We start from the raw sequence: 11,355 nt of genomic DNA, 5'->3' as shown, positions 1-11,355 counted from the left end.
ATATTAGAAAATCTAAAAGCAGTCCCTCAGGATTCCGCGGGCCTTTTTTGTGATTGTTGCGGGCTAAAATGTCTGATGTTGCGGGGGGTTTTCCAAAAAATTGCGATGAAAGTTGCGGTGTTTTTTAGGTTTTTGTTGCGATTACATTGCGGGAGGAAGTGAAAGTTGCGAGAAATTGTTGCGATTTTCTCTTTTTGTGATTAAAATTGAGTGATATGTTAAATATTAAAGTTATTGCTGAAAAACTATTGATTAAAAAAATAAAGACACTGAGAAATGGCCTATAAACAACTTTACCAATATAAAAGATTACCAGGACTACCAAAATGCAGAAAAATAGGCTTTACTTATCCAAATGCTCCTGTTGGTTCAAAAGTTAAAGTGTATAGAACCTCACAGCACAACATGAAGTTACCTTATAATATAATATAAATGCCTCAGCTTTCATGTAAGAAAAAAAAAAACTATTAATACTAGTACTGTGTGCATGGGCGCCGCCGGGGGGGAAGGTTAGAACAATTCTAGGGGCCCAGCACTGCCATGGGGCCCTTTTAGGGGCTGATAATATGCTTTTAATGATTTTAGTAAGACTTTTGAAATAACAACAATGCAATATTCCATCTGGTAAAATGAGCTAATTGAACAAGGTTGTCTATTTCTTGAGTTCTTCAACATATTGTCATTTAACCCTCCCCCTTTTGCGAAATGGTACGGTCCAGTTCTGGTAGAAGCGCGATGCGTTAAATCTGTGTGCTGATCAGTGCAACGCTACTTGCTGCTGTGTCGCGGTGCAGCAGCCAGCCAGCCAGCAGTGGAGTGCGTACAGTCTATGATCGCTAAATATGAAGAGTGGCTGTCAAAAACGTAAAGAAAGGCAGCTGAAAGCTGAGAGGGACCGGAGAGGCAGGCAACTGGTCACCCAGTTTTTCCCAAAGAAAGGTAGCTAATCGCTCACATGTGTGTTCAAAATATTAGCAAATGGTAAATGAACAGTATGAACGTGGTTGGATTAGCCTATCAAGAGAACACTTTTACAGTTTGTACAGTGACATTTTTTCCATTTTAATAACTGAACTGACTTGTGTGATAAACAAGATGAAATATTACGTTATGCTGGTGCTAATAACTAGTGCTAATAACCAGTTTCATAACTAATGGGGTGCCCTAAATATGCACAGATTCAGCCTCAGGGGGACCTCCGCCCTACCAAACCACTGAACCCCCCTTTGGAGAAAGAGGTAAGCAGCAATACAACCCATAAATGCTTTAGGATTGAAGTTTTTAATGAGCGAGCGCCATATACAGTTTGCTAGATTAAAGTGTTGCTAATAACGGACACCAGTCAAGTGTTTGACACTGGGTAGAAAACTTTTTCTATGATTTATTAGCAGCCACATCACACATTTCACTACCAATTGTCCTAGCACAAGAAGGCATGGGGCAAAATCTTGAATTTTCATTTGTGATTGTAAATGCACCAGAATTAGTCACTGACCAGTTTTCATCTAGTCCCTGGTAGGTTAATACATAAAATGTAATAACAAAGTCACAAACTCAAGGTCCATGGGCTATCAAAAGTCAAATAATGACAATAGTGCAATTGTGACGAGGGTGGGCAAAGTTGGGGGGCCCAAAATTCTAATCTTTCATGGGGCCCAAAATTTCTGGCGGCGCCCCTGACTGTGTGCAGGCAGTCTCTCCTGAAGACTAAATTAAACAATGATTATAAACTAATAAAATAAATGGCTCAGGCTTCATAGAAGAAAGAAACAATTTGAACAGAATCTCACAGTATGATGCTGAAGCTGCCTAAACAATGGAAAATAAAATACCATTTAGGCAAAAATGTTGGCATCCATTAATTTCTTGTATTAAGTAAAAAAAAATCATGTAAAGTGCACACAGTCCTTCACTGTAAACATAACACTTTCAGCGTTGCTGACGTTTTCCAGCCCAAAATATGTTCAAAACCCGCCAAAATGCACTTAAAACCGCCCAATCTGGCAACACTGCGCACATGCTGCTTCTCTTGAACGGAAACACAGAAGTAAGGCGGAAGGTAGTTTGTCGACGTCACCTCAACACAACGCCAACGATTGGTCAAATTTGTGGGAAAGTTGCGGTGATTGGATATAATTGCAGCCCCGCCCTTAATTCGCGGGGATTGGTTGAATTTGCGTTGAAGTTGCAAATCGCAACATCGTGAAATCCTGGAGGGTCTGTAAAAGACTTTCCTCATGTTCCATCTTTATTGGACTTAAACTCTCTCTATAAAAGTAAAGCTGTTCATCTTAATTTTAAAAACGTCAAATCATTTAATATTTTATTTTGGAGCACACAATCTCACAGCTGATCCAGAATAAGGTAAATCGAACCCAGCGTATAGAGGCTGAGTGAATGTGGTGTGGACTCTGTGGAGGAGCTTCATCGTGTCAGAGACGCTGTAGAAGGACAGAGTTCCTGCACTGTGATCCACATACACTCCTATTCTGGAGGGGGATGGAACTCTGAGAGCAGTCTGAATGCTGTTGTGCCAGAAAGAGAGAGAAGAAGAAGAAGAACACCGCAGACTCCAGGACTGACTGTTGCGTCCAAACCCACACTCATTACCCCATCCTTTCCTTCTGATGTCTTTATATGAGACTGATATGAACACATATCCCTCACTGCTCCACTCCACCTCCCAGTAACAGCGTCCACACACTCTCTCCTTACACAACACCTGCCAGTAGGAGTCAAATCTCTCTGGTTGATCAGAGTACGGCTGCTTTCTCTTACTGGATGTCACCACTCTGTTCTTCTCAGACAGAATGAGGTGATAATTTACTGTGTTGGGATCCAGAGTCAGATCACAGAAATCTAAAATGTGAACATGTTAGATATTAATCACAGCATAGATTTATGTGGACAGTGAGACACTGTGTGTGTGTGTGTGTGTGTGTGTGTTTTACACGTACAGTGCAGAAAATCTTCTCTGCTCTTTGGTTCTGAGGGTAAAATCATCTGAACTGCTGCAGCTGTGGAGACACAGAAACACAATGGAGATGAAAAATCAGGTTCTGTAAAAGACGGAAACAGTTTAAAGTGATACAATTTGTGTCTGATGTTTAATCAGCGTTTTATTTTAGAAAACACATTCTCTAGGTGTGGGATTTAAATGTGATTTTTGAACGATGGAGAAATAAACTTTATTAATAACATGAGCACGAGCAGAGAGCTGCTTTGGAACTAATGACTACAGAATAAATGTTATTCATATGACTTATGAACTCTCTCTCTCTCTCTCTCTCTCTTTGGAGGAATGTGTGAATAAATGTGTGTGTGTCCTCTATACTTTATTAATAGTACAATCACCGAAAACAAAACAGAAGCTTTGACACTATTAAGACCTGAATAAAAAGTGTAAGTGTATAAAATCATCTTTCCAGTCGAGAGCAGCAATAACAGGAAGTTCACGTCATCATCTGAAATCATTTCTGTGTGTTTTGGGGAAATCTGATGTCTCTCTTTACTGTGCTGCAGAGAAAGTAAAGATTTCCCAGCAGGACGATTTCTCTCACCATGTTCAGGGATTTTGATGAATTCCTCCTGGCAGAATTCCTCGAGTCTCTTTTTCAGATCAGAGAGAGATTTCCTCACTCCATCAAATGAGAGATGTTGATTGACAGTGATGCTGGGTGAGTCCTCACGTCCAGAAGAGACACAGACAGACTGGAAACTCTACAGAGAGAAAGAAAAAACATCATGGAGAAGGAGAAAGGTGGAGAAATATTTATGGGATTATACAGACAGGTGTGTGTGTGTGTGTGTGTGTGTGTGTTACCTGGAGGAAATGGATGTGATCGTGTGTGTGTGAAAGCTGCTCCAGCTCAGTGACTCTCCTCTGAAGATCAGCAATCTCCTGCTCCAGTTGCTCCAGGAGTCGTTCAGCTCGACTCAGTTCAGCCTTCTCCTGATCTCTGATCAGCTCCGTCACCTCCCAGCGCTTTTTCTCCATGGAGCTGATCAGCTCAGTAAAGATCCTCTCACTGTCCTCCACTGCTGTCTGTGCACTGAGCTGTTAGGACACACACACACACACACACACACACACACAAGATTTAAAGCTCATCTATCATTCCCTCTCTTACTGGGACTGTAAATGACTCGTTGTCCATGTTGTGTGTGTTTCTAGGAGCAGCTCTGTCTCTGCTCACTGCTCACCTTTATAGTGTTCACAGCCTGTTTCAGCTCCTGCACCTTCTTCTGCTTCTCCTGGATTCTCTGCTGGGATTTCATCTGCTCCTCCTTTAACTCACTCTGTGAACATTTAGCTGTTTAGAGGTTTGTTATTTTTCCTCCACTTCCTCCTGCATCTGCTCCTTCTATATACATGAGCTCACACCCACACGGCTAATGTTGTTCTAATTGACAGAGGAGAGATCTGGCCCAGTTATGCTGGCGTAGAGCATCGATGGGATTTAAACTCATCATCTCCTGACTGGAAGGTGAATGTTTTTTGCTGCATCATTCAGGAGGTTTAACTGTTAATGAGTTTATCACATTTTACACAGCAGTGTCTCGAGCTGTTCTGTAAAGCGAGTGTGTACTGTGTGTGTGTTTAATAGTTGTGACTTGTGTGCACATGCTTAAGCTGTAAAAGTCTGGATGATGGTGCCACACCCAAGATTTGCCCTCTGAGCAACAATACATTAAACATTCTCTTAAAGCAAGACAGACTTTTGATTTCATAAAATCAGTGAAATTTAGTTCCCTCTGAAATTTGGTCATTGTGATTCATGTTTATTTCTGTAATATTTCAAAACAATACCAGGCCATTCTGTGGCTGGGAAGTTATTTAATTTGAGGGGATTAAAGCAAATAATGTGCATGAAAGCACGCGCTTTGCGCAGTCAAGCAGATAGAAGTTGTCCGCTGTGCCTATGCGCAGGTTTTCATTGACCGGGCACTGACCCAGTTACGTCATTTTCCTGTGAGACGAGGAGCTAATCATAACATTCACGTTGCAAGTTCAGTGCTCAAGTTGTGACAGAAAATATGACGGAGCCAATGGATCCTACACATCAAATGCTGGTTCATCTGTTTCTCCCTGTCGTAAATATTATAATTAGTGAATAACGGGCTGCAATTAGCCCAAATATGTATCTTTTTGAGGTGAACTTGAGCCTGGTCACTCATCTTGTTGAAGCTCGTTTTTCATTGAGCGTATTCTAGCCAATATTCGTTAGACATAACGAAAATTATGTATTGATTTCACAATGTAAATATTATTCCTGTGCATTCGATAGTTTTCGTAGAAGGTCCTTTTTTTATCATTGCGATGGTGAAGTTCGCTGAGTGAAAATGTGTGTAATTAGACGATACACCTATATTGCACAACTTCTGGAGAACAACCTCTCGATTCACTATCATACTGTGCACTGTATTTCACTGAGCAAGACTGTATACGGTTGTTTTTCACTGTGGCAGTGGGGGCGTGGTCAAGCACTGGTTTGTGCATGGAGAGTGAGGCCTGTGCTGTGTGTGTGTGTGTGTGTGTGTGCAGTGAGGATCTCTTCCCCTGGCTGAAATCACATCGGTACTGTGGCACACAATTTATTTTGAAACTGCTGAAAAGCGTGTTTTGTGTTAAGAGACAGTTTAAAAAATAAAAATGAACATAACATTGATCCCGCCTGCCTGTTTCAGTGTCCACTATATCATGAAACCATTATGTTCATCTTTTTGATTTTTGTGTTTGCTAATGTTTTTGCCAAACATAGTGATCAGAAGTAATAGTTTCGGGAATACGAACCCTCCACTATCTTTGTAATGCCACTAATAGACTTTCCTAAACTCGACTTTAGTATAACCTCGTGAATTTCCTGTATAAGCCACCCGTTTCAGACATGGTCCCGAGGAGAGAAAAAAAATCCCTAAAGTTTGATTGAAGGAGTGATAGGATAGAGATATAAAAAGTCCACACATCCTGTTAAAATGATAGGTTTTTCTGATCTAAAAAAAATGAGACCACGATAAATCATTTCAAAACTTTTCCCCCCTTTAATGTGACCTATAACCTGGACAATTCAATAGAAAAACAAAAATCTGTTTGGGGGGAAAAAACATAAAATAAATCACATACAATAAGTTGGTTGCATAAGTGTGCACACCCTTAAACTAATACTTTCTTGAAGCACCTTTTGATTTAATTACAGCATTTAGCCTTTTTGGGTCGGAGTCTATCAGCCTGCCACATCTAGACTTGGCAATATTTGTCCACTCTTCCTTGCAAAAGCGCTCCAAATCTGGCAGATTGCGAGGGCGTCTCTTGGGCACAGCCCTCTTCAGGTCACCCCACAGATTTTCAATTGGATTTAGGTCTGGGCTCTGGCCGTTCCAAAACTTTTTTGGGGTCATTGCCATGCTGAAAGATGAAATTCATCTTCAGCTTTTTAGCAGACACCTGAAGGTTTTGGGCCAAAATTGACTGATATTTTGAACTGTTCATAATTCCCTCCACCTTGACTAAAGCCCCTGTTCCAGCTGAAGAAAAACAACCCCAAAACATGATGCTGCCACCACCATGCTTCACCGTGGGTATGGTGTTCTTTTGGTGATGCGCAGTGTTGTTTTTGCGCCAAACATACCTTTTGGAATTGTGGCCAAAAAGTTCAACCTTGGTTTCATCAAACCATAACACATTTTCCCACATGCTTTTGAGAGAGTTGATGTATATTTTTTTGCAAAATTTAGCCGGGCCTGGATGTTATTCTTTGACCCTACCTCACAGTCCAGACATATGGAGAATACAGGAGATTGTTGTGGCGGCACGGTGGTGTAGTGGTTAGCGCTGTCGCCTCACAGCAAGAAGGTCCGGGTTCGAGCCCCGTGGCCGGCGAGGGCCTTTCTGTGCGGAGTTTGCATGTTCTCCCCGTGTCCGCGTGGGTTTCCTCCGGGTGCTCCGGTTTCCCCCACAGTCCAAAGACATGCAGGTTAGGTTAACTGGTGACTCTAAATTGAGCGTAGGTGTGAATGTGAGTGTGAATGGTTGTCTGTGTCTATGTGTCAGCCCTGTGATGACCTGGCGACTTGTCCAGGGTGTACCCCGCCTTTCGCCCGTAGTCAGCTGGGATAGGCTCCAGCTTGCCTGCGACCCTGTAGAACAGGATAAAGCGGCTAGAGATAATGAGATGAGATGAGGAGATTGTTGTCACATGTAGTACACAGCCAGTACTTGCCAGAAATTCCTGCAGCTCCTTCAGTGTTGCTGTAGGCCTCTTGGCAGCCTCCCTGACCAGTTTTCATCTTGTCTTTTCATCAATTTTGGAGGGACGTCCAGCTCTCGGTATTGTCACTCAGTGCGTTTACATGCACATAGAGAAAATCGAATTTCTGCCGTAGCTCGACTGAAATCGAAGTTCTAAATGCCATGGAAACACCTTAGCTCGGCTGAAATCGAACCGAACTGGATTTTTCATAATCGAGCTACGCGACCTAGATTATGCGATTGTAGCCGAGCTACTTAGTGCATGTAAACCCTGTCGAGCTACTTACTTCAGCACTGCCCCTTCCGGAAGTGACGAGTGACGAGACCACAAGCGGGAAACACAACAGCCTCGGTCGGCATGACACTTCACCTTAGCCGCCACTTTATTAGGAACACTTGTGTCTGGGCATGTACGCACCCATTTCCAATTAGTTGGTAAGTTATTAGCATGTTAGCAGGCTAACAGTTAATATGTTCACCATTACAGATCAACTTCAACTTAGTGGCCATTTTATTAGGAACACTTCTGTTCGTACATACAAACACTCTTCTTGTGAAAATGGAACTGATAACTTTGTTTATACTCTTGAATAGCTCTTCTTCATGATGACAACCGGAAGTGTACCAACACGATGGGGCGTGTAGCGCCACCTGTGGCTCGGGTGCACAATGTACCTCACACAATAGCTCGATTTCCTTGTGTGCATGTAGGATTGGATTTCTCTGGCACCCCTGCTGGGACCCTTAGCTCGATTACCGACAGCAGCTCGATTTGGATGTGCATGTAAACGCACTGACTGTTGTCCCATATTTTCTCCACTTCTTGATGACTGTCTTCACTGTGCTCCATGGTATATCTAATGGTGTGGAAATGTTTTTGTCCCCTTCTCCTGACTGATACCTTTCAACAATGAGATCCCTTTGATGCTTTGTAAGCTGTCTGTGAATCCTGGCTTTTACTGCAGGATGCAACTGAGTAAATGTCTGAACTTTATTTGGGGTTAATCAGAGTCCTTTTAATTGATGGCAGGTGTGAACCCCAAAAAGACTGAATGCTGTAATGAAATCAAAAGGTGTTAAACGCAATTAGTTTGGTCCGGCGTTTCCTTTCCTTCCAAATACAGAGTCTTTTCTTCTCACTTCCTGTTACTGTAGTCGGTCTTCCATGTTTCAAGCGCGCAGTCACATGTTCTATTGTTATCTCAGGTTGCAAATTTGTATCCCACAATGTGTTGCGAACGGCGAAACCCCACCACGTCATGCGTGACGTAGTATCTTGGTTTAGCTCACGGTGAGGCAAGAAAAAAATGGCAGAGAATTTAGGGCCACAGGGCTCTAAATTCATGAATTGTTCTTTTAGGGAAAAAGTAATAAAATTTGAAGTCTGTGATTCGAGTTCAGTAGCTTTTTGTCCACTAAAAAAACATAATTGGGTGTCAGGGAAAATTCTATTTATGGCCTAAATTCGAAAAATCTGAAAGTCAGTCTACCTTTAATGGTGTTATATTTATTTTTGTAATTATATATTTATATAGATATTCATGAAGTGTATATATGGTATATATTTTTATAGGTGTATTAATGTAGTTTGGATTTCGGGGTAGTTAAAAAGGGGTGGGAAATTAAAAAAAGTATTGTACTTCTTCCCACTCCTTTTTCGAACAATGTGCGGTGTATTGTAATGTATTAGCTCTTTATATTATTTTATTTATTCTTTTTTTGTCACTTTTTTCATTTTCTTTCTTTTGTATGTACAAATAGTTACATACATTTTTATACATGTTCGAAATAAATAAATTCATTCATTCATTCATTCATTCATTCATTCATATTACACTTTAAAAATCTTTTAGTTCATTGACAAATCTTTCTGATGAACAAACAATCGTAACATTTTTAAACCTTCGATTAATTTGTAACCAGATTAAAACATCTGATTGTAGACACGAGTAAAATTAGGATGAATTCGTTCTGAAAGTGTTTCTAAAACATTCTCACCTGTTTTTCAGTTCTTTCTGCTACAGCTGCGACTGTGTCATGACCTCTGTGTTCATGCATCGTACAGAGATAACAGATGAAGCTTTGGTCAGTATGACAGTAGATCTCCAGCACTTTATCATGCTGAGAGCAGATCATCTCTTGTAGATTTCCAGAAGCTTCGACTAACTTGTGCTTTTTCAAAGCTGGAACTTCATAGTGAGGTTTCAGATGAGTTTCACAAAAGGCGGCCAGACACATCAGACAGGACTTGACGGCTTTGTGTTTTCTCCCGGTGCAGAAATCACACTCCACATCTCCAGGTCCAGCGTAACAGTGAGCAGGAGAAGCAGCTTGGACTTCAGTCTTCTTCAGTTTCTCCACCACTTCAGCCAGCATGTTGTTTCTGCGTAGAACAGGCCTTAGAGTGAAAGTGTCTCTGCACTGAGGACAGCAATAAACTCCGCTCTTCTCATCCTGATCCCAGCAGTCATTAATGCACACCTTACAGAAACTGTGACCACAGGGGATCGTCACTGGATCCTTCAGTAGATCCAGACAAACTGAACAGAGGAACTGGTCCTGATCTACTGAAATACTGGCCTCGGCCATTTTCCTGAAATCACGCACTGCGAGACAAAGAGAGAGAGAGTCTCTAAGTTTCTTTTCCTCTGAAATGCGAAATCATTTCCTGGTTGTGTGTGTATGAGAGAGAGAGAGGGGAGGAGGAGCGCAAAGACAGAGTTCATGAACGTCCCTCTGTTAACCATTTCTTGGACACAGTTTTTTCTGAGGCAAAATATAAACCTCCAAACTGCACAATATAACATTCTGTACAGCCATTTTAAAAAAAATAAGTACATCCCATGGAAATTGTGAAATTGTTGACTTTTCTCAACACATTAAACAAGCAAATATTTCACCCTCTTTGATACAATGCTTGTAGATAAACATGATATACTCCAATAAACAACACATAAAATCGACATTTTATCCGCATTTTCATAATTTAAATAAAAAATATATAAATAAAAAAATTAGGACACCCTAGAAAAAAGTATGTACACCCTTAGATTTATCATACTTTCAAGTCCATAAAATTAGAACCAGGTGTTCCAGATTAAGTGCCGTTGATTAGAACCTCCTGCAGCTGGACGTGCAGGTGGAACCTGTCTTATTTAAACCTGCCATCTAGGGTCTGGTATTCTCTTTATTTTTGAAGTGTGTGGTTTCATCATGCCAAAATCTAAAAAGTTCCCGAAGGACCTCAGAAAAGTGTTGCGGGTACCAATGAATCTGGCAAGGGATTGAAAAATATCTCGATGAGAAATTAATAATTCCACTGTAAGGAAAATCATCTACAAGTGGTGTCAATTTCAATCAACTGCCAATTTGTCCAGGACTAGCTGCCTCAGCAAATTCAGCCCAAGAGCAGACCATTTGATGCTCAACAAAGTCTCGAGGAATCCCAAAATTTAAAAACTGGATCTCAAGGTAACTCTTACACCTGTTGGTGTGAAAGTGCACACATCTACAATCAGAAAGAGATTGGACAAATTTGACCTGCATGGGAGGCATGCCAGGAAAAAGCCTTTGCTGTCCAAAAGGAACATTAAAAGAAGACTACAGTTTGCCAACGAACATCAAGGAAAAGACAAGGCCTTTTGCTCTCACATGCTCTGGACAGACGAATCAATAGTAGAGATGTTTGGCCATAGTAAGAGTGCACATGTGACACAGACCAAAGAGCTTTTCAGCAGCAAACCTCATACCATTGTGAAGCATCATGGCATGGTTTGGTGTTTCTTCACTGCCTCAGGGACTGGGAAGTGTGCATTAATGGATTTAACTATAAATTCTGAATCCCATCAAAAAGTGCTTGAAGATAATGTGAGGCCATCTGTCCAAAAGTTGAAGTTGAACCAGAGGTAGACCTTTCAACAAGGTAAGGATCCTAAGCACACGAGCAAATCAACCAAGGAACTGCTGAAAAAGAAAAAATGGAGGGTTATGGAATGGCCGAGCCAAAGCCCAGATTTGCACCCCATTGAAATCTTGTGGGGAGATTTGAAAAGGGCAGAACATGCAAGAAAACCCTGAAATGTCTTGCAACTGAAGGAATTTTGCAT

The 11,355-nt window shown here is 41.3% G+C and overlaps 1 protein-coding gene across 1 annotated transcript; it reads right to left on the bottom strand.

The window, feature by feature from the left end:
- Positions 1 to 1,349: 1,349 nt before the first annotated feature.
- On the bottom strand, positions 1,350 to 9,890 carry LOC132881432 (tripartite motif-containing protein 16-like). The gene is made up of 6 exons (XM_060913887.1): positions 9,248 to 9,890; positions 4,204 to 4,299; positions 3,824 to 4,057; positions 3,561 to 3,720; positions 2,958 to 3,017; positions 1,350 to 2,859 (listed from the first exon to the last, which is right to left on the bottom strand). The coding sequence occupies exons 1-6, from the start codon at positions 9,836 to 9,838 to the stop codon at positions 2,324 to 2,326; spliced, it is 1,677 nt and encodes a 558-aa protein (XP_060769870.1). The 5' UTR covers positions 9,839 to 9,890; the 3' UTR covers positions 1,350 to 2,323.
- Positions 9,891 to 11,355: the final 1,465 nt, after the last annotated feature.

This window comes from Neoarius graeffei, chromosome 2 (assembly GCF_027579695.1).
Source record: "Neoarius graeffei isolate fNeoGra1 chromosome 2, fNeoGra1.pri, whole genome shotgun sequence".
Lineage (NCBI taxonomy): Eukaryota > Metazoa > Chordata > Actinopteri > Siluriformes > Ariidae > Neoarius > Neoarius graeffei.
Note: the sequence above shows the minus strand (reverse complement) of the source record. Positions and strands in the feature narration are given on the sequence as shown.

Coding starts and splice junctions, on each gene's coding strand:
- LOC132881432 (XM_060913887.1), bottom strand. CDS start 9,838: ATGGCCGAGGCCAGTATTTCAGTAGATCAGGACCAGTTCCTCTGTTCA. Junction 3,721..3,823: donor ATCACATCCATTTCCTCCAG/GTAACACACACA, acceptor TTCTCTCTGTAG/AGTTTCCAGTCTGTCTGTGT. Junction 2,860..2,957: donor CAGAGAAGATTTTCTGCACT/GTACGTGTAAAA, acceptor TTCACATTTTAG/ATTTCTGTGATCTGACTCTG.